This window comes from Muntiacus reevesi, chromosome 1 (genome assembly GCF_963930625.1).
Source record: "Muntiacus reevesi chromosome 1, mMunRee1.1, whole genome shotgun sequence".
NCBI classification, from domain to species: Eukaryota; Metazoa; Chordata; class Mammalia; order Artiodactyla; family Cervidae; genus Muntiacus; species Muntiacus reevesi.
This window is the reverse complement of record NC_089249.1, coordinates 222,211,442-222,234,493: the sequence shown is the minus strand read 5'-3', so window position 1 is coordinate 222,234,493 and position 23,052 is coordinate 222,211,442. Positions and strand designations below refer to the sequence as shown.

General features: G+C 59.4%; 1 protein-coding gene across 1 annotated transcript; it reads right to left on the bottom strand.

Annotated features, from left to right (window-relative positions):
• Window positions 1–3,669: 3,669 nt before the first annotated feature.
• Window positions 3,670–22,413, bottom strand: ONECUT3 (one cut homeobox 3). The gene is made up of 2 exons (XM_065935282.1): window positions 21,228–22,413; window positions 3,670–3,962 (listed from the first exon to the last, which is right to left on the bottom strand). Exons 1-2 carry the CDS (start codon window positions 22,411–22,413, stop codon window positions 3,670–3,672), a joined length of 1,479 nt encoding a protein of 492 aa, XP_065791354.1.
• Window positions 22,414–23,052: the final 639 nt, after the last annotated feature.

The following is a 23,052-nucleotide window of genomic DNA, read 5'->3' as shown; positions in this document are numbered from 1 at the left end:
GCCCAGCCCTCCAAACTCAGACCTTCTGACTTTCAGAGCGTGTGGCTACCCCACCCCCCTTATCTGGGGCCTATCCTAGAAACTAGGCTCTCCCCTGGTGGGAGTATGGGGCCTGGAGGCAGAAGTGGAGTCCCAGGCCAGGAGACTGCTCCAGAGCCCCTTTCCATGATTTCTGGGGGGTACCCTCTATTCTCTAGGGTCCTACTGTGGGCTGGAAATGGAGCTCCACAGGTGCACCACCCACCTCCCAGGCCAGACAGAAAGGTGAAGTCATGCCTGGACAGGCCCTAGGAGGCTGGGGTGTCTGGGTGGAGTTCCTGCAGGGCAGGTGCCTGCCTGGGGGGGGGTGGGGGTTGTTTCAGGAGGGTCCTTTGGATGTGGGGAAGTTGGGGCACATCCCTGCCCCCCACCACCCTGGGCGACATGACTCAAATTGGCTGATTGTCTGACTCCTCTGAACAAGACACTTGGGAATTCATGCTAATGTGAAACCCAACCGGCCCCAGGGGCGGGGAAGTGGGGGACCCAAGGTGGCAGTGACGCCCACTGGCGCCCCAGGACCAGAATCCGGAGGGACTCGGCGCCAGGAGGTGGAGACGTGGGCGTGCAGGTTGAGTGCCTGTCGCCTGCCTTCCCCACCTGAGGCACGTCCATGCGCCGCCGGCTGGACACAGATCCTTGGAAAGGGAGAAAGTAGCATAGAGCAGCGCCATGGAGCACCGAACAGCGCCCCCTGGGGCATGAAACACAAGATGCGACGCAGAATCCTGGGGCTTAGCCCCCGCGTGGCCCCGCCCCACCCCCCACCCTCCCGCCCAGTACATCATCTTCAAGAAAAAGTACATTAGTCATGCATCAAATCAAATTCCATTGCGTCTTTTTTTCACTTTTCTTCCTTTTTTTCCTTAAATTACATTTGAACACAGAACACATAGAATAATAAATAGTCTAATAAGACATGACTCCAACAAACAAGAAACAAAACACGCCAGAGAACAGAAAGGTACCCCGCTCTCTCTCTCTCTCTCTCTCTTTCCTAAAGGACTCATTGAAATAAGAAATCTGTAAACGCCGCTGGTCCTTCCTCGCGCTCTCCTGGACTCTCTCGCTCACGCTCCCTCGGCCCTTCGCCTCTGACCGCCCCTGACATTCACCGCGTCTCCCATGGAACTCACCAAAGAAACGACATACCATCATCTGCAAAATTATAATTTAACGGTATAAAGCTTCAAGTCACGTATTCCAAAAACTAGCTAAGGATTTTTTTAAATCACATAAACTATACATTAAATATCTTGAGGTATTTCAGAGAAAATTGTCAAAGGCTCGAAGGAGCTGTGCTGGAAGTGTCATTCCCTGGGTGGAGAATGGTCTTTGGTGTGTGACAACCGGCTGGGTAATTGGGTCGAGCGGAGGGGGGGACTGGGGGAGGGGGCCTGGCCAGGTGGGGGTGGTGGTGTCAGGAGGTAAATGGTGTGTGTGCCGAAGCACAAGTGTGCACATGTCATAGGGTGTTTGAGAGGGACGTATCTGTGACCAGAGTCAGTGAAGCTTAAGGGATTGATCCCCAGAAGGGCCCCAGGTCAATTCCTAAGTGTCCAGCAGGGGAAAGACCCAGGCCCTGGCCTCTGACCTTTGGGTCGTGAATGCAGGACCAGCAAGTGACTTAACCTGCAGAGAAGCCCTGAACCCTGCTGGCAGGTGCTCCAGCCAGTGGGGTCCACGTGCCCCTAGTGGGCGGAGGGAGAAGCTGAGCCCACCCAGACCCCAGCCCCCAGCTCGGTGAGTGGCGTGCGCACAGGAGTGTGTATGTGTGTGTCTGGCGGGGGGGGAGTTTGTTGCCGAGCGGGAAACGGGGACTCTCAGGACTCTGCCCCAACACCCAAAGGTTCTAGAAGCATCACTCAGATCCGGTTGCTTGCTTGAAAAGCGGGGAGAACAGCGAGTCGATAAGGACGAGAGAACATCACACATGTCTTTGGTTCAAGAAAAAGGCACTCATCGACCTCGCCACCCTCTCCCTCTCTCCCTCCCTCTCTCTCTCACTCTCTTCTTTCTCTCTCTTTGTCTCTCTATCTCTCTCTGCTCTCTCTGGTGGGGGACAGGGGTGGGGGGCGCACCTGGAGAGCGGGGCCCCAAAGCAGACCCTCGCTCACACCTGCTACCTGGGTGAGGGAATCTTAGCATCCAGCACAAGTCCTCGGGAGGGAAAATCTTTGGTATCAGGCGTGATTTTTCCAATCACAGACATGAGCATTTGAGTGAGGTAGCATTTACCTGGGGAGGGGGAGGGGCATTTCACTAGAAGTGTCTCTTGCATTCTCAAAGGTGGGAGGGGGTGGCCACCTCCCTGGGAGGCGGCGGGGTCAGCTGGGTTTGGGGTGGGGGAAGAGGCTCCTTCTAGCCTCCGGCTCTTGAACCCCCGGCTGGGGGGGCGGGGAGCAGGCTCTTGGGATCCAGCTGCCGGCCAATCCTGGAGGTCACCTGGAGGAGGCGGGAGTGGGGAGGGGGCGTGCTTATCTTCGTTTCTGACCCTTCCTTCCCCTTTGTCTTTTTTTTCTTTTGGCAAAAATCAGAGCAAGCAGATTCCACCTTGTTCATCCTCTTCTTTCTCTCTTTGGAGAAAAGGCAGGAGCACAAGTGCGCCCTTGCAGGCCCAGCGCCGCAGCCCGGAGCGCTGGCAGGTGGGGCGGGTTCCAGAAGATTCCGAGCCGAGGGTGGCGCCGCGACCCCAGCGCTCAGGAGCTCAGGTGCGCCCCTGCCCTCCCGGGGCCCGCATCTCTGTGGAATCTGGGTGTTTTCTTCCGCTGCCTGGGGTCTGTCTCTCCCCGCATCATTCATCAAGGTGCGTAGCGGTAAAGTGCATCCCGGACAGAGGGATGCTGGGACAGAGGCCTCTGGAATTACCCGCTTGTTTGAGCTGCCGTCCCTTCCGGTCCGGGACTGGGTGGGGATGGGAACTCACCGGTAGCGGCTGCAGGCAGGCCCCTCCCCAGACGTTAAGGCAGGCAATTCTTGGCACAAGGAACCCTGGCCGTCGGGAGGGGCGGCTGGGTTCTTGGCTGTGGGGGCAGTTCTGCCGGCGGACCGGGGGTGGTCTTGGTGGGGGGAGGGGGCGGCGTGAGCATTCAGCTCCACGTGGGCTTTGGCGACTTCGGAGGAGCTGAGTTCTGGGGGAGGGTCCGTGGGGCACCGCTGGAGACGAAGCCTTCCTGCCTCCCTCCTGCGGGCGGGAGCTGGCGAAGGAGTGTCTATTCTTTAAATTCCTTTTTGAAATTACCCGGTTTCTGTTTCTAGTATGTGCTTCTTGACCCGCTTTCGGGACGACACGTGAGCCCTGGTTTTCCTCGAGGCCCCCCGGGCGTCCTGAATTGAAGGGAGCCGGGGCGCTCCTTTCTGTCACCCCTTTCCCTCTGGGGGGGTGGGGTGGGGTGGAGGGCTTCCTTTGGCCTGAAGGGGATGGGGACGGAGGGAGGGGGGACCCTTTTTGTGCACTTGGGCTGGGGGTGTGCTGCGTCCCTTCCCTGGGTGTTGGGGCCCGGACGGCAGCCCCTCCAGGTGCGCCCTGGGGCGGGTCTCCGGGCCGGCAGGGGGAGTGGGGGGGACGTGGGTTCGGGGGCAGGCAGCGCCCGGGCCGTGGAGGCTGGGAGGGCGCGCAGCCGGGGCGCCTCAGGCCTTGGTGAAGGTGGCGGCAGCGCCGGCGGGGCCCCCGGGGGCAGCTCCGGGCTCCTCGGCCCAGCGGTTCATGCAGCGGCGCCGCGCGTTCATGAAGAAATTGCTGACGGTGTTGAGCTCCAGGCCGAGCTGCTGCGAGATGGTGACCTGCATCTCCTTAGAGGGCCGCTTGTTCTCCTTGAAGATGGCGATGAGAGTGCGCCGCTGCAGGTCGGTGAACACCAGGCGCTGCTTTTTGGGCTGCAGCGCGCGCTCTTTCTGCTGCTCCTGCTCCTTCCGCTTGCAGGCTGCGGGCGAGCGCGGGCGGGCGGGCGAGAGGGACGCGGCGCCACCGCGCGGCCGGACGGGAGAAGACAGGCCACGTGTCCCGGAGCACCGAGACATCAGCAAACACAGAAATGCGGGAAACGCGAGATGGAGAGACGACACGGGGACAGGACCAAAAAGACAAGGGGACACAGAGAGCAGGAGGCAGCAAGAAGGTGGTAGGTCGATAGAGACCACCAGTAATGGAAGGAGAGGGGGGCAGACAGTCGTGGGCGGGAAACAGACAAAGGAGGCAGATGGGGGGGTAGGGGAGACAAAGAAGGGGACATAGTGTGAGCACACTTCCACAGGCACGGGTCGTCACGCCCTCCCATACCCTTTCTGCATTCTGACCCCCTCCCAGCCTCATGTCCCCAAACTGCCCCTCACCACCCAAGAATCCTGACCTCAAGAGTACAACTAATGTTGGTAGCTTTCTGCCCTCCCTCCTGCAGCCCACACCTGGGGGATGTTGGGGAAAATGACCCAGAATTTCTACATGTGAGTTATTTGGCTCAGTGTAGATCTGAGTGAAAGAACTGGTTAATTAGTACCTCTTTGCTGGGTGTGTGTGTGGGGGGGGGGGGAGTGGGATCACAAACTCTAGGAACATCCCCCTGGAATGATGGGGCAACTAGGGTCTCAGAAGACAGGTGACAATCCAAGCCTCGTTCCCTGGTGACCTGAGGCCTGATCAGCTTAGGGATCCAGAATTCAGCTAACATGGTCATCCACTTGGTCTCATTCTGATCTCTGAGCCCCTACTCTGGCCTCCCTCCACCAGCAGGCTGAGACCAAGGCCTGGCATCCCTCAGGTCCCCTAGGGAACTTCTGGAGAGGGGGAATTGCAAGACCAACCCTCCCTCTGCCAGAGCCAGGTGGCCCAGATGATGGGGAAGACATAGGAGGGCGCCCTATGGTCAGTGCTTATGTGCTAAGTCACTTCAGTCATGTCCAGCTCTTTTCGACACTATGGACTGTAGCCCTCCAGGTTCTTCTGTCCATGGGATTCTCCAGACAAGAATACTGGGCTGGGTTCCCATTTCCTTCTCAAGGGGATCTTCCCAACCCAGGAATCGAACTCATGTTTGCCTGTATCTCCTGCATTGCAGGCAGATTCTTTACCACTGAGCCACTTGGGAAGCCCCCTGTGGTGGGTGGAAGCTTGCAAAGGAGAAGTGACAGCATCTCAGAGTGGTAGAGCTAGGGTGGAGATTATGGTCATGCTCCCCCCTGCACCAGCTCCAAAGTGGGCCCCTCCCCTCAATGCTGTGGGGCCAGTGGGTGGAAAACATGATCTTCACCAGCTAAAGCTGGCTACCTCCACCTGGGGACTGGCGACATCAGCAAAAACTCCATCAGGGTCTCAATTCCTTGTCCACACACCAGTCAGGGACAGTGGGTGGTGGACACCACCCCATCCTGCCTTCCCACGAACCACTTGCCCCAGCGACTCCGTCACCCCCAGAGTGGCTGGTGGCACAGGCTGTACTAGCAGATCTCTGCTGCCAGCCCTGGTGGCCTGCTGGGACCACATACCAAGCTGGCTTTTTTTGGTTCCGGAACAGTCTGAACCAGATGACATGCCAGATCAATGTCCACACACGTCCGTAAAAAATAAATGAATGTCCCCTGTGCTGTGGCTCATTTCTCAGTGACGACAGCTCCCCCTCTCCCCCACCAAGCTCCCCCCCTCTGTTTGAACTGATGCACCACTTCCTTCTCTGGCTTCTTCTGACCTGGAACACACAGTGCTTCTAATTGGCTGTTTCAGGTTTCATAATTAAATAAGAGTGGCAGGCAGAGGTTACTGGACTTTTCAGAAAAAGCCTCTAATGAAGGAGAGAGAGAGAAAGTGAGAAAAATGGGAGGAAGACTGGGGGCTGATGGTCTCAGAAGAAACAGATAAGACGGGTGCAATTAGAAGTCAGATTCTGGGAGGGGTAAGAGAAGAATACTGTATCCATGAAACAAGAACCGGATGCTGTTCAATAGAAAGGACCATGAAAGGGGCAGACAATGCTCTTAGAATTTAAGTATATTATAGCAGGAATAAAGTCAATGTAAGAATTGAGACATAGCAACTTCCCTGGCAGTTCAGTGGTTAGGACTCTGCTTTCACCACCAAGGGCCCGGGTTCATTCCCTGGTTGGGGAACTAAGATTCCACAAGCCATGTGGCATGGCCAAAAAGTTTAAAAAAAAAAAAGAAGAAGAAGAAGAAGAATTGGAACATAAAGCAAATATCCCTGGAAATACAAGTGGATGCAGATGGAAAATGAGGGAAAGATGATAACAAAGTTTGAGGATGAATGTGCAGGTTTGTCATTTGAGCAAGAAGCCATCCAAAACGAGAGAAAGGGAAGCCCAAACAAATTATATCAATATGATTAGAATAATGTGTGTCTCTGTGTGTGTGTGTGTGTGTGTGTGTGTGTGTGTGTGTGCGCGCGCGCGCGCGCGCGCTCAGTCATGTCTAACTCTTTATGACCCCATGGACTGTAGCCCGCCAGGCTCCTCTGTCCATGGGATTCTCCACATATCTTGTGTCTCCTGCATTGGCAGGCAGATTTTTTTTTTTTTTTTTAACCACCGCACCACCTGAGAAGCAGTTGGAAGACATGAGAATTCAGTTTAAAAGAGCTCATGAAATGCTCAGCTCAATGAATGAAGAAAGACTCCCTGAGGCTCACCCTTGTGAAATGTCAGGGACCCAGGGTGAAAAGAAGATAAATGCTCCCAGAGAGGAAAGCCACCTACCATTTGGAGAACTAAGAATCAGAGTGGCTTTAGGTTTCTCAAAAGCTAGGAGCCAGTGGAACAATGCCTTCAAAATTCTGAGCAAAATCTATATTCAGCTAGAATTGTGTGCCCAGTCAAACTCAAGCATGAAGGTAGACTAAAGATATAGTCAGACATTCAAGGTCTCCAAAAGTTGACTTTTGTGCACTCTTTTCTCAGAAAGCTATTAGAGGGCATGGTTTATCAACATGAGGAAGTAAATTAAAAAAAGGAAGATGTGGGATTCAGGAAATGTGATTCAACCTAGAAGAAAGGAAAAGAGGTATCCCATTCGAGGAAGGGAGATCCTGAAAGCAGGACAAAGGCATCAAGGACATGAGGTCAGCCCCAGATCAGAGCTGGTGCATCAACAGAAGCAGAAAGGGGAGATGTCCTAACAGGTGTTAGTTTTGCATTTTGTTGAAGGATGTGGGAGAGTTTGTGATAGGCAACCATAAATTCCTGGAAGAACAAACAGCTGTACAAGAAAGGAGACAGCAATCCTAGTACTGTATGAGGTAAAACCTAGGAGACGAACAATGTACATTTTGTAAATTTTTTTTTTTGTATACAAAGTGGGGAGAGGGAACATTTGTTCGTTTTATCTGCATAAAGAAACTTTGATGGGAGAGAGGTTCAGGAGGGAGGGGACATATGCATACCTATGGCTGATTCATGTCGCTGTATGGCAGAAACCAATGCAATATTGTAAAGCAATTATCCTTCAATTAAACATAAGGATTAATTTTAAAAGAAAGAAACACGGAAAGGAAGCACCAGGAACCACCTTGACCTGTCATCTCCTTGGAACTGGCCAGCTTGTGAAGCTCACAAGAGGAGGCCACATCTCCATCCTTTTAAGGAAAAGCTGGATCTCAGGCAGGAACACCAGGGAAGAGTCAAAACTCAGCCCAGGCCTTTACATTCTTGCCACCTGTTGTGACCTTCAATTCATTCATTCACTCATGCTTTCATTCACTCACTCAGAATTGTTCTCACAAATTCAACATGCATTTATAGGAAGGGCAGAGAGACAAACACTTTTCAGAAAGCCTGCAGGAGCTTTACACGTCCAGGGCCTTCCATGTGCTGTTTTTTTTTCATCCTTAAGATAATTCCATAAGGCAAGGATATTCTTTCTTACTCAGAGAAGGTAAGCCACTTCCCCAGTCACCCAGCAAGTCCTGGCAGGGACAGGACAGGAGCCAGGGTTGACTGGCAGATGGGAGGGGGTCACCTCTTCCTCACCCACCTCCCTCTTCTCCAATCCAGAGCCAGTGGGGGCCTCAGAGGCAGAGGCTGGGGGAGGGGCCAGCCACAGCAGAGTCGTGAAAAAACTTCGCATTTTGTCGATCACAGCAAAAAGAGGCTCCGCTCTCCACCCCCTTCCTGGGCGTTCAATCTAATTACAGCTCCTCACAGCCCGGATCGATCCGGGCTCCAGTCGGAGCTGTTTACCGCGAGCAGCTTTTGTCACCGCTTCATCCCCCACAGCCCCCAGCGGCGCCGGCCTGGAGGCCCCTGGCCCCGCGGGGGTGTCAGTGTGGGTGGGGGAGGCGGCCCAGAGCGGCCTCCTCCGCCCACCAGTATCCCTTCCAGCACTCAGGATCACCCCAGTCCAGCCCCCAAACCGCTGCAGTCCCTGGAGGTAGCCCCAGGAGGAGGAGAGGACAGGGAATGGGCCCCTTTCACAGAAGTGAAAACAGAGGCTGTGAGAGGACTGAGCAGGAAGTAGCCCTGGGGAAGACAGACGGCTGGGTGGGGCAGCCTGGGGCCTCCTCACCCACCGCCCCCAGACGCTGCCTTGCCACTTGTAGGGCCGCCTCTCCCACAGTGATCTCCCCTGGGGACCACCACTGTGGAGTGCCTACAAAGCCTCCTCCGCCATCCCCTCCACCATCACCTGCTCCCCCTGTGACTCTTCCACCTCCATTTCTTCCTCCCCCATCAGAGTCGCTTATACCTCATCATGCCCTCCATCACCTCTGTTTCTGTCACCTCCACCATCACCATCTCCTCCACCTGCATTGCTTCCACCATCGCTGCCTTTTCTGCCCTCACCTCATCTCCACCACCATGGTGTCCATCTACCATCATCACCTCCATTACTTCCACCTTCACCAATTATACCAGCATCACCTCCAGCTCCACCAGTAATTCTACCAGCATCACCTCCTCCTCCACCGTTACCGCCACCTATAACACCACCACCTCCGTCCACAGTCTACCTCCATCACCCCATCAACACCACCTCTGCTCTCATCATTTCCTCCACCTGCACTCCTAACACCATCCATTTTATCACCTCCACAACTGTCTCCTCCAATATCCTCACTTGTACCATCAAACCCCATCATAGGGCTCACCTTTGTATGTGACTAGCACAGGGAGTACATAGCCCAGTCCCCTTACCAGGGCTTCCCAGCTTGCGGTGGGGGGGACAGGGGGGCGGGCTCCAGACTCAGGCCCACACCACTAACCATGGTTGCCATGACAGCACAGGAGGAGCCAGCTGGGCTGGCTTGTGGGATTTGGGCGGGGGGGTTGTCTCTCTGGGACCCCGGGGGAGTCCGTTCCTTTACAAGGCCAGCTTCAGTCTCAGCTGCAAAACTGGGACCCTCTGCCTCCTTCAAACATTTTTCAGTGTGCTGTCAGCTATCTGCCCCCTCCATCTCATTCAGCCCCTTATCCCCACCGTCTCTCTGTTCTCATGTCCTCCTGCTGCCCCGATTCAGCTCACAGCCTCACAACCACACTGGTTTCACCCCTGGCACAGTCCAACCTCAGGCCTTTGCAACTGGCTGCCACCTCTGCCTGCATTGCTCTTCCCCACGTTTCCGCATGGCTCCCTCGTCTCTTTCTCATCTTCCCTCAAAGCTCTCACCTCACCTGCGAGGACCATCCTGACCCCCCTCTCCAATTTAATTCTGCAAACTCTCCCTGCTCAGCTTTTTTCTTCCCTTTCCCCTGACAGTATTTATCATTCTCTCAGGGAATGAGGGTTCTGGCTCCAACTTTCTCTCGTCTCTGCCCTCCATGATCTCAGGGATGGAGACTCTGATACTCGGAGCCAGATTCCATGATTTTAGAGCATCCAGGGGCCCCACCTCGTTGCTGTCAGTCATTTTGGAGTCCAGGGATGAGGGGTCTCTGGGGCTGGCTCCTGGGAGTCCCAGAGGCGATCCAAGGGGATACAGAAGAGGCCTCTTTCCAAATTAGCTCGCTCCTAGGGTGCCCCTCACGGGCTAAGGGTGGGCTTTTCTGTCGGTCAGACCCGAGTTTCCCCGCTGTGACCGGCAGGAGGCAGTAGGCAGTGGTCTCCGCCCCAGCACAGGACGGGCTCCGGGGAGCAGGGTCAGCCAGGCTGGGCTGCATCCAGGCGGCGATGGCAAGGGGAACAGAGTGGGGGTCACCCTCAAGTTCCCCTTCATTTCAGACCCTCTGAGGCTTGCTCCCACAGCACCTCTGTCCCTCCTGCCGTTCTAGGAAGTTGCTCACCTCCAGGAGCCCGTGGGTTACTGCCAGGTGCCCACCTCTGAGCCTGTTTCCTCACATGGAAAATGGTCTTAGTCATGAGCCCTGCCTTGCCAGGCTCTGCAAACGGGTTTAGCTGGGAAAGTCCTGAATAGGGTAATGGCACTGAGCTGAGACTCTCAGCTCCTGTCTGGGGGTGTGGGGGAGGGGCTAGGTTCCAGCCCCCATTTGCAGTGCAGCTGTGAAGTGCCTCCCCACCTCAGGACATGCCTCAAGCCTCAGCACCTTCCCAGGAGTCTTCCTGGAGAAGGGAGAGATGGAGAGGCCACGATTCGGAGTAGGGCTGCCTCAGCCAAAGAACTCCTACACATCCCTTAAGGCCCAGCCTCTGAGGCCCTTGCCCCAGGAAACTCTTCCCCTCACCCTCAGCAGAGCCCCAATTCCCTTCCCTGGGAAGCCTCTGATGTCCAGCACAGAGTGGATACACAGGAGGCTGTGGACTGGTTGTGTCTGTCCACTGACTGACGCCCCTCCCACTGTGGGTGGTGGGGGACCAGGCCAGACTGGAAGACCCTGCACAGGGAGACCTCGTGGCCACTGCCCTGGAGGGCCGGGTAAGGCAGTGGGACCCCCAGAGCACCCTGTCTGCAGTCAGCCAGGGAGAAGCTGGGGCCCTGGATTCAGTCACCCCCCTCAGTGGATGGTGAGAACCAGGCCCCGACTGGGGGAAGTCGGGGTTGCACCTGTTAGCTCCGGTCTGACCCACACCTGCCGCCTTCCCCCTCCTTCTCCCCAGACAGCCCCTCTCCTTCTCTCCTCTCTGCCTTCCCCTTCTCCCACCAGTGTCCCCCTCCCCTTCAGGTTCCTCAGCATCTTCCTCCCTCCTCCTCTCCCTCCTCCTTCCATTTCCTCCTCCAGAGGCCCGCTGTGGTCCACCAGGGTGACCTGGAGAATGAGTGGTCCCGCTATGCCTGTCCGGGACCATCCCTAGCCCAGCCAGCTGACCACGTGGGCTGTCTGTCCCTGTCTGTTGGGTGTGCCTGTGTGAAGATGCACAGGGCCTGGCCAGGTGGACAGAGGTTTGAGGGGGAGATGGTGTGTGCAGTGCGCTTTGCTGCACTGGGGGGGTGTCCATGCAGAGCAGACCCCAAGTGTGAGTGACAGCAAGTGACCTATGATGGTAGGCAGAGCCGTGGGTGTGATGGGTGGATGGGAGGGACAGTGTGGGAAGGCTCAGAGGATGTGGTTGGTCAGTGGGCAGTAGGGGAAGACCCAGGGGCCAGCAGACCTCAGCGTGACCTGGGCTTGCAGCTGGCCTGGGGGGTGAAGGGGACACAGCGTGGACATCAGATGGAGGGTGCTGTGTGAAGAGTCAAGGGCATAATGTGACTTCTGGGTGTGACAGCCAGTGTGGGTGGCCCTGAGCCCAGGGGGTCTGAGTGTACAGAATGCAGGATGGGCCACCGAGACCCTAGGGTGGTTCTTGTCTGCTCTTGTCCTGGGATTGCTAGCTGCCCCCCTGCCACCGCCACCGCCACCCTCTCCTTCCCGGTCAGCAGGCTCCGGGGGCCAAGTGGCCCTTTGCATACAATCCGTGGTTTATGACCCTGGTCCTGATGTCCCCATCCTTCCATGCAGGTGGGGGTCCCACCGTACAGCAGTCCAAACGAAGGCCAGAGTGGGCCTGCAGCCGTCACTCCTCCCTTCACTAGCTCTTTCTCCACACACCTATCAAGCGCCTACTGTGTGCGCTGCTTGGATAGCTTTGCTGGGGAAAGCAGTGAGTAAGATGGATGCAGCCTCCGCCTGATGGAACCGCGATCTGATGTGATGACATGCCAGCCAAACAATCAGAGATATAGGGAGACCCATGGCTGCCCCAATGTGCAGCGGGGGTGGAGGCGGGTGTGGGTGGGCTATTTGTAGGGGAAGACCTGAGGCTGGCTGAGTGGGAACAGATCTGGGCATGGAGGGTGAAATATGAGGCCGAGCATGACATCTGGGGACAACGGGGGAGAGGCGTAATGAAGCCCAGGGAGACGAGGCAGAAGCCAGGGTCACACTAGGAGGGTGACACCCGCCAAGAAAGGCTGGGTTTGACAGGATAGGACAACAGCCAGACGGTGGCCCCATAAATCAGCGACCCAGGAGCGTTGTCTCAGTCCCTGTGTTACACTCTGTGCTGTGTTCAAGGTCCCCAAAGAGTTGCTCTTGTCTGCCCCCTGCCCCCCTGGCCCCGTAAGCCTGTACCCCACAGTGTCCATCTACCTGGGCACAGGTTGGGGTGTGGGAGCAGGAGCTGGAGTCGCTGTCCCCTCCCTCCGGCCACCTTCTGAGCTCAGCTCAGCTTCTTGGAGCAGACAATTCAATACGGAGCCAAGTCCCCGGCTGGGATGATGACTGGTTTCCTTGGCGACACATCCCGCCCGGGCCACCAGCTGCCCAGCCCCAGATGTGGGGCACATTGATACACCCACCTGGTGGCTTGTCCCCACTGGGCTGTCTGCCTTCAGCATCCCCCGCTGGCCTCCCCTGGCCACAGACAGTGAGTGACTTGCCCAAGGTCACACGGTGAGCCACTAGGAGGGGAGCTGAGCACATTCATAACTCCATCCTCGTAACACACCCTGCATCCCTGCGGTCCCCAGTAAGAGGTTCTCATGGATGGGGGGCAGAGTCATCTCCAGGGAAACCGAGGACCCTCTGGAAGCCTCAACAGCCCCCTCTGTCTCTGCTGCATCTCGGCTCTCCACACCCGCTCCTTCTGTCCTTCTGTCCTCTCCTCCCCTGCCTGCCAGGTCCACACCTCCCATCTCCCAGCATCTGAACCACCTTGGCTGTCGCCCAGCCTCCCTCCCTCCCTCCCTCGATACCTCCCCCCTTTTCTTCCCCTGATGGGATTTTAATGGCCGCATTTTCAAATTAGTTCTGAGCCTTTCAAAGACTTATCAGAGAAATGAGCATTTCCACTGGACTCTGGGCTGCCCCTGGTGGGGGGGGGGGTAAGGGGGGCTCCATCTGGTGGTTGCAACGCCTGTGGTGGGGGACGCTGGGGGTGTCCAGGGGCAACTCTCACGCCTCTAACCCCCTCCCCATTCAGGCACTACGGGGGAGGGTGGGGGGGGCGGCAAACCGCATCAGTGTGCACACAGAGCTTTTATTAAAAAAAAAAGAAAAAAACTGTTAACAGTCACAGCGGCCAGCAGTTGGAAATGGATTTGAAAAAGATGACAGGAAAGGAACCGGTGATAAGAAAAAGCGTAGAGAGGCCAGCGCACAAAAGGGAGGGGTGGGGGGAAGCGCAGAAAAGGGAGGGGTAGGGGAAGCCGGCATCTCGGTGATTGGGAAACTCAGCCACAGATAAACTCACAAGCGAAATGGTGGCGGTGCACGTGCGCGCTGCGGCCTGGGGCAGACCGCAAACCACCTGAAACCTCCCAGCTGTCCACCGGGCGGGGAGGTGGTTGAAGAAAGGAGGGAACGGCCAAAGAGAATATTACGCAGCTGGCAAAAGGACCCCCGAGGCGCTCTCTTTCCTGATGTGGATGTTCCGTGGCAGGAAGCAGAAGCACAGGAGAACTGCGGGGGAGTGGGGGTGGGTGGTCTTTCGGTGGTATTTTTTTTTTGAAGAGGAAAAAGAAAACGTGCATAAGGGGTGCTGGATTAAGTGTCACTTCTCTTTAGAAGGAGAATTAGAGACTGGAATTTATAGAAAGAAGGACTTGGCGAATGTGTCCGCTGTTTTGGGGAAAAAAAAAAACCAAAACAGCATTTTTTTTAAAAGAACAGGCTGGGGAGGCAGAAGGCAGGAGGAGGGAGTGAGCAGGGTCTTTGTCGAGGTTCCCCAGCACACAGGAGCTTTTTTCTTTATCCGCTTTGTGCTCCGACCAACTGCGGATTCTAGTCTCCATTTGGGGAAACGGAAGTGCTCAGGGGACACGCCTCGTCCACGGTCACGGGCCCGAGCTGCCGCCGGCCCGTGCCTGCCTCTCTGGGAGCGCCCCGTGTCCCCCCGCGCTGAACCGTTTGCGTTCCAGGCGCAGCGACCCGACGTTCCAAGCGAGCGCACAGTGGAGCGCGCCAAGTCAGACGCCGCCCTGGGTTGGGCCGGGAGGGAGGCGAACCCAGTTATCGCTACCGCTGGGTGAGATGTGATTCACCGCCCCCCCCACCCCCCTCCCGCAGTGGTGGGACGCGAGCGCCGCCGGTGACCCTGCTGGGACGCCGCGGGTGTGCAGTGCTAGGGTTCCGGTCTCCTTACACCGGGCCGCGCGCGTCCACCTCCCGCCGAGCTGTGGAAGGCAGGTACACGCTAGATCCTTTCGGGTCTGGGAGATTCTACGTCCGCCGGGGACAGAACGGCGGAACGCGGCGGCCCGGGTTTTGCACTCGGGGGCTTGGCCGACACTGCAGGACGGCGGCGGCCTGGGGCAGTAGGAATCAAGGCACTGACATCCTCCCCAGGGCGCGCGCGGATGCGCTCGGCTTCGTAGAGAAGCATGAACACTGCTGTATCCGCACCAGGCCCCCAATTGCCCACCCCGTCACCGCTCGCGGACGCGACCTTCTCCCAAGCCCCCAGCACTAGGGAGTAAGGTGGGACAGCAATTGCCTGGAAGCGGGTGTGGAGAAGTGGTCAGGCGGCCTAGCTGGGGGTCCAGGAATAATTCCTGGCCGCTCGCAGCAGTTTCAGGAGAGAGAAGCGGGTTCTTCCCCACACCCCCAGCGCCCGGTGCTGCCTCGGATCGCCAGACCCGACTTGAGCCGAAGACTGCGCTCTCTTGTCCTAGCGTGGACGTGGGCGCCTACTTGTGTCCCGTGAGGACCTACCCTCACATCCCCGTTCCTTTGCATCTCCGCTTGAGTTCCCCATGCGCGTCTACACTGCGTCCCGGGCACGTCTACACTTCCGTCCTTTCTCTCCGGCGGCCCGCGCCAGTCATGGACGCCCTACTGGTCTGTTTCCTTCTGCCACTCTGTGGCTTTGTGCGTGTGATTCTTTAGGTCTAAGCCCCTCGCCCACTCCCACATCAATCCGTACGGCAAGACAACAGCGGCAGGAGGGACCCTGCCCCACCCTCATCCTGGCCCCACCCACATCCTGGCCCCATCCGCTTACCGGCCCCACTCACATCCACACCTATTTGGCCGAGGGGAAACTGAGGCCGCAGGTGCCCCAGGACACCCCAAAGTCAGATGGGTCTCCCAGGCTGGTCCTGGCTCCAGACCAGCTTTTCCCCTCCCCTAGGAGCACAGCCTTCCTTATTGATCAAGGGCCATATTTAATTAAAAACTTGATTCAAACCAGCCTGAGCTGCCCTGGTTAAGCCGAACTCGCTGCTACACACAAAGACTCCAGCCGTAGGGGCCCGGCCTCCATCTTTACAGCAGCTCTGGCTTCCCGCCTCCCAGCCTTTGTCCTTGGTGTTTCCACCCGCTCTGAGGCAGAACAGAAAGTTGCCGCCACTTCTGGTATCTGGGGAGCGACCAGGCATGGTTTTTTAAGAAGAGGAATGGCGAGCCCACTCCAGCAGCGGAGAGGACTCCAGGGGAGGGGGTGGAGCCTGGAGACCAGAGTGGAGGAGGCGGCGGCCAGAGGTGGGTTGCTCCGACTAGAGTGGTGATAATTGATAGGGGCGGGGCGTCGGGGGGCGGGGGAGGCGAGGGAAAATGGCCATGTCTTGGTGAGCCCTACGATTTTCAGCTAAGGAGACTTCAGAATAAAGAAGCCAAAGCACAGCTCCAGTATCTCTGTGTGCTTCTCTGCCACGTGGGGGTGACCGTCCAGTCTCTCAGGCAAGAAGGAGTTCTCCGACCTGGGGTCCAGGGAAGCTGGACATTCAGTGCCCCAAATTCCCCCTGAGGGCCGGCAGCCAGGAGGAGCAGAAGCAGGTGGCTCTGTGTGCAGCAGGAGGACACTGGGACTCGACCTCCACCCCCCCCTCCCCCCTCGAGGGTCTTTGGTGGTCCATGGGGGGTCTCCTGTGGGCGCAGGAGTCTGTCCAACTCTGTATCAGGAGGAAAGTGCAGGCCGTCCCTCCTGGTCCAAGCATCACCCAAGTGTTTGTAAGCTGGACCTGGATGTAACCTGGAGAGCCTTCCTCCTAGTCCTGGCCTCAGTCCGCTGAGCTCGCCTCCCAGCCTTTGTCTCTGCTGGGCCCTGAGTGGGATAGGAGCCTGAGCCTCTCAAGCCCCACTTACTGCTGGCTCCACATCTCCCTGCTTGTGAGGCCTCGGCAAGTTCGTCCCTTTCAGCCCTTTCTTGGTGGTCTGTAAAGTGGGCTCATTATCTGAACTGGCTTAAACAGTCCATTATTCCTAGGGGAGAGGGAGGGCTCTGGGCACCCCAGACAGCCCCCTCCCCATCTGACAGCCAGAATCACGGAACCTGGGCAGGGAGCTGGCACCACCCCACTTGGGGCTTGTGTTCTAGAATGGGAGGCTGGTATGAAGGCCCCTGGGCATTGTACCCAGACCCACAAGGCTCTGGTACCCACAGCACCAGACAGTCTCCCCCTACTCCCTGTTTCTCAGGGGGGAGGTCTGCAGTGTCCCCACTGGGTCCCAGACCCCCTTCCAGCTCCCCTGCCCACTCTCTGTGGGTTCCACGAAGCACAGGCTGCCGGTGGCGACCCGGGTCTTCCCTACAGACTAGGAGATGTGGGTGTGAGCAGGTGAGGGTGAGTAAGCAATGTGGCCTCAGGGTGCAGGTTCTGTGAATGTGTCCTCAGGGGTTCTGGTGGTGGTGGTAGGGAACAGGTTGAGAAGAAAAACCTCAACAAGTACCTCGGAGGTGGCACTTGATTCTGTCCATTTCTCAGATGAGGAAACTGAGACTCAGACCCTTGACCAGGATGAGTTAGTCATAGAACCCAGGTGAGGCCAGTTCTCAGCTGGGATGTCTTTTCTATAGGGTCTGTAAGGGGTGTGGGCCCTTGTAGTTGGTTTAAGGTCAAGTTTTACAGAAGGTACATTGGCCTTTGGTGGGGGGTGGGCAGAGCATTTATGAGGGATGGGTAGTGGTCCTCCCAGAGTAGACCTCTGAGTTGAGTCTCTTCAGTCTAGGAAAGCCCCCACCCCACCTGCCCGCCAGCTTTTCAACACCTGATGGTGGATACAGGATGGGTGGGGGACAGGCCTGTCCTAGTCTGAGGGGAGGGGCAGCTGGTGTGTCTTTTCCCCTTCCATCACCGTCCCCCCCAGACTCCCAGCCACCGGTCACTGCCCTCACTGTGCCCACCCCCTTCAGCTCCAGAAATGGCTCCCTCCCTGCCTCAGTTTCCCCCACCAACTGTCTCCCTCATCCTTCAGGGATTCTGGGTTCCGGGCTCACTAGTGAGCCAGGAGGAGGGGACCCTTCCTTCAATCGCCACCATCTGATATTTTATATATATTTTCTGATCAGTTACAAAAAATACTTTTCCTCCGGAGTTGCAATTTAAACAATATTTGAAGACGGCCGAAGTTATCGACCAGGCGGCGGTGATGAATTAGAGCCGGTAATTCGAATTCATCGACCACCCCGCCCCCGCAGAGGAGTCCGTCAGCCCCTCCCCCAGCCCCTCTCCCGTAATTACCGTTTGAGACCGAGTCTTCGAAGGGAGGGCTTCGAAGAGGTGGCGGCTGGGAAGCTGTGGGACTCTAAGGACCCTGGGGGTGGAGCAGGGTGAGACCCCACCAGGGCAGTGGGGTTGGGGCCTTGCAGGATGGGCCGTCCCCAGAATCTCAGAATTCAGAACCAGAGCCTGTCTCCCCCAATGCACACATTTTACAGATGGGTAAACTGAGTCACAAAGAACAGACAGGTCTGGGAGCAACGGAGTGGGGAACCCTGAGGTCTACCTGGCCAGATTTCTTGGGTGCTTCAAAAGAAAGAAATCCCCCTTCAGTCCTCAACGCCAGAGGACTGCCGGCTCCACGTCTCCCTGCGGTGCAGCTTCGGCAAGTGCGTCGCTTTCAGCCCTGGCTCGGTGGTCTGTAAAGTGGGTTCATTATCTGAACTGGCTTAAACGGTCCCTCATTCCTGGGGAGGGAGAGAGGTGGAGGAGCTGGGAGCTGTCAGGTTCCAGCTGAGGAGCGGCTGCTGGAAGCCCTCACCTCCAGCTTCCCGTCTCCTTTTCTGCCTCTTTGTCTCTTTGCCTTTCTCACTTTGTTTTTGCCACTGTATCTCTCCCTACCTACCTCTGTGTCTTTCTGCCTGTCTCTGCGTGTGTCTTTTTCCGTCCTTACCGCCTCCTGGTCCAGGGCGGTGGGGAGGACACCCCGACGGGACGCCCACAGTTGCTGGGCCAAGAAGCAAGGCCGGAGACAGAGGCCCGCAAGCGCGCGGGGGCGGGCCTGGGGCGCGGAGCTGCCAGTCGGTCCGGGGATGGCGGGCAACTTTCGCTGGGCTCAGGATGGGGACTGGGGAGGAGGAAGGGCGGTGAGTGCGGCCTGCCGGGGTCGGACTGTGAGGGTCGGCGGCCTGGAGGCGCCTTAGGCTGTCGCGTGCGGGGCTGGCGCGTGGGGTAGGAATGAGCCAGGCCGCCTCCCCCTAACCGCTGCGATTTGCCGCCACTTAACCGCTTTTCATTTGCGCAGCGACCGGAACTAAAGGCCTGTCGGCCGGTCGGCTCCTAATTACCCCACGGCCCAGCCACCTCTAACATTCTAAGACCAGCCCCGCGCTCTGGACGCGGTCCTGAGCGCGCCCAAGGTGCGGCAGGTGCCCAGGGCCCGGTGCGCGGACCAGGCGGGCGGCAGGGTCACAGAGTGGGCAGGGGCCTGGGGAAACAACCGCAACAGGCCGGGTGTTGCGGTTCAGTGTCCCCTGGATCTGAGCCTGTGCCAGGCCCTGCCTCATCCCCTGCATTTCCCCTAGGGGCCCCCAGACGGTCGCTATTCTGAGTCCCAGTCCAGATGGGGAAACCGAGGCTCAAAGAGGCGAGGAGGCTCTCTGCTGCCACAGAAGTCAGGGAGGGCCGGCCGGGATGCAAGCTCGGCCTTAGTTCCCGCCCCCCTGCCCTGCCCGCTAGGCGCTGCTCTCCCACAGCAGCACCCCCACGGGGACTTCTCCCCTGAGGTTTGCCGTTCTACGACGCCCTGATCAATCTCTTGCATGGCCCGGAAATGTGCCATTCGAATGCCACAAATGGGTTCTGTTTCTTACATGCTGTGACAGTGGAATAAAAAAAAAGGAAACTGGTGTGTGTCTTTTGTGTACACGTGTGTCAGACACAATGTCCCCGAAATACATGCGCTGGGGAGGAGGTCAAAGGTGGCGAGAGTGGTGAGTGGCGGTAAGTCAGACCTCACCAGTGACCCCATTCGACAAGGGCCGCTTAGTATGTGTGGTGTCAGAACTCTGCCTTTGGCCTGCTCCCTAATGTCACCTGCATCACGCACACACGGCAGGCCATGATTGTGCATTGGTGTGCTTGAGTGTCTCCTGTGAACATACCTGTGTCACTGCATGTGTCACGAGGGGGGTGGGGCAGGACAGAGTGGATCCTGTCCTCAAACAAGACCACCCAGGTTCCTGACACCATTTCTAACATTTCATGGCAACCTCCCCACGCACTTGGTCACCTGCCACATGAAAGGAGGATTTATTCCCCAACGTGGAGGATGAAGGAAGCCTATCAGAGGCTCAATCACCTCGCTCTGCAGAGGGGAAACTGAGGCACGCATGTAGGTGCAGGGTCCCCAGGTTGTCCAGGTTGCCTGAGGGAAGGAAACAAATAACACGGACCCCTCTCCACCCACCACTGGCACCCCAGTCTTCACAGCAGAAGGCTGCAGACACGGCCCCTGCTCCCTCCCATCCTCCCTGCTCCAGGGTCGGCTGGTTGAGTTAGCCAGCTCCAACCAGCCCCACTCGCCCCTGTGCACAGAAGCGATCGATCAGGTGCCTGGGGCTGCTATTGTCCCCATGGCTGGGGCGGCTTCAGTCCCTCCCCGGAGTGGCCAGGAAAAGACTCCCCCACCCGAGCCAGGCCACGACGGTGAGAGTGGGAGCTCTCCTGCATCCCCCCCAACTCAGCAGACGGGGTCCTGGGCGCCGGCTGGCTAGGGGCAGGTGTGGACCCTGCTCTTGTCAGCTGGGAGGGAGAAGGGGGTCAATGAGCATCAGTGGGAGTAAGATGAGGAGGCAGAGAGAGGTAGAGAGGGAGCAGGACAGAGAGGAGGAGGAAGAATGAAAACGTGGATCGAGCAAAGAAATAGATACCAGTTTGCCCCGACAGAGAGAGTAGAAATGAGAGAAACACAAAATGGAAAAGAGAGGCGGGTTCGGTGCGCGCACTCGAGCCAGGAGCAACCGCGCGGGGAGGGCAGTGGGGCGGCTGGGGTGTGAAGGCCTCCGGGCCGCGGGTCCCCGGGGCCGCCCCTCCCCCGCCCGTTCTCGAGTGACCTTTGCCAGCGGCCGGAGGGGGGAGGGGGCTATCGATCGCGGAGGCCCAGCTACAAAGAAGCGCGCGCTGGGGCCGGGGGCTGAGCGCGGGCCCGGCTCTGGTTGCGGAGGCGCCGGTGTTCGGTGCACGGTTCCTACACTCTGCCCTCGGAGCGGGAGGCGCAGCGAGGGGCCGTTCGGGGGGAGGGGGTGGCACTCCGAGCTGAGAGCGGCGGCACGTCTGGGTCACACCCCCTACACGCCACACACATACACATACACATCGCACACAATGAGGACCCTGCTGGCAACTTGCGGGTCCTCCAGCAGTCTGAAGGGACCCAGGGACCCCACTCCCAGTTCCTGGAGGGACTGAGCGGGAGTGTAGACTCCCGTAGGGGAGGGACGGCGGCACAGTCCTTTCCCCCCTTTTGGTGACGGTACAGACGGACAGGGGCGAAGATCGCGCTCTCACCTCCTGCAAGGGGGTCCCTAGCGGGCGGCGGAGTGCCAGGCCACCGAATCGGGAGGGGGCCGGGACTCTCCGCCGACGCACTGCCTGGTGCTAGGGAGCCCCCCGAAGCAGGACCTCTAGGGTCGGGCGGTGCGCGCTGAGCTCCTACCTGCCAGGCGCAGCGCCGACATGCGCTGGAACTCGGGCTCCTGCAGCCACTTCCACATCCTGCGGAAGGTCTCACGGCCCGATTTGAGCTTGCTCCAGGGCTTGGGGTTGCGCAGCAGGTCGGAGAGCGTGCCCTGCGAGCGGCACAGGATGCGCTGCGCGAAGATGGCCTGCGGGATGCTGTAGCGCTTCAGCTCCGCGGTGATGCGCTGCGCCACCTCCTTGGTGTTGATCTCCTCCGCCGCCGCGCCCGCCCCGGGGCCACCGCCGCCCGCGGCCGGGCCGCCGCCGCCCGCGTGAGACCCGTGCGCTCCAGCCGCCGCCAGCCCGCCCAGCGGCGCCAGCAGCCCCGCGGTGCTCCCGCCGCCTGCGCCGCTGCCGCTGCCGCCGCCTCCGGACAGCCCGCGGGCCAGCGCGTCCTCCGCGCGACCCAGCAGCGCGGCGTGCGGCTCGAAGGCGGCGGGCGGCAGCAGCTTGTCCCCGGCCAGGTGGCCCGGCGCGCCGTAGGCGGCCAGCGGCGGGGGTGGCGGCGGCGGCGGGGGCTGCGGGGCGCCGTGCAGCGCGGGCGGCAGTGCATTGGGCAGCGGCGACAGCGGCGACCCCATGGCGGGCAGCTCCTTGCCGTAGGGCCCGTAGAGGTGGCCCACGGAGGCGAGCGCCGCGCGCTCGTCGCGCATGAGGGTGAAGCTGCCGCTCACGCTGGCCGCCAGGCGCTGCGGCGGGGGCGGCGGGGGCGGCGCGGCGGCGGGGTGCGGGTGCGAATGGGGATGGCCGCCGTGCGCTCCGGCTACGGCTGCGGCCGCCGCATGCTGGTGGAACTTGTCCGCCACGGCTGCGAGCGGGGGCAGGTGCTGCAGCGGCGTGAGCGTCGTGTAGGTGCCGCCCAGGCCCGGAGCCTCGCAGGCCATACCCATGGCCGGGTGCAGTGGGCCCGCCAGCTCCCCGCGGAAGTCAGCGCCGCCGCCCGCGCCGCTCGAGCCGCCCGCGCCCCCGGCGCCCCCACCGCTGCCGCCGCCGCCGCCGTCCAGCAGGCTCGCCATGCCGGCCACTAGGCCGGGGCGCCCCGGTGCCACCAGGCCGCGGTGCTGAGCCGCTGCCGAGCGCGCGTGGCTCGGGCTTAGCAGCTCGCCCGCCTGCGCGTGGGCCACGCCGTGCAGGCCCCCCAGGCTCTCCAGGCTCAGCTCCATGCTCGGCCGCCGCGCGCGGACTCCTCGCCGGCTCGGCCGCCCGCCCGCCGCGCGCGCTCTTCGGCGCCGGCCCGGCGCGCTCAAGGCCGCCGCATGACCCTCGCCCGCTCCCCGGTGGCTGCGCGCGAGGCTGCCCGGCTGCGCGGCGTACGGCCCGGCCCAGCTGCGAGCGCGGCCACCAGGATGTGGCGGGGGAGCGGCCGCCGGCGCCCGGGCCCGGGTCTGACGTCAGCGCCCCCGCCCACCGGCTCCCCTCGCCGCCGCCTCCCGCCGCCTAGTTCTCCGCCCGCCCTGGCCCCCTGGAGCGCCAGGCTGGCCGGAGTGGGTTAGACTCCGGGCTTCTGCCAGACACCCTGCCACTGCCTCCACCGTGCCCCCTGGGGATCAGTAGTACCTGGGGACAATGGACGGAGGTCGAGGACAGACTTCACCGAGGCTGCGGACCTCGTCTGTGGGGCTCAGATTCTCTGTCTCTCCCGAGGGTCGTGAAGATTACTTTCCTCCCTGGCACCTGTGAGTCCATCCTTAGGAAGTGCACCGGAGTGTGGCTCAGTGGGGCCTGTGATCCAGGTGTTGCTCCCTACTCACGAAGATCCCTAGGAGGTGGGCCCTCTGCTCGCAAACCTCCTCCCTCTCTCC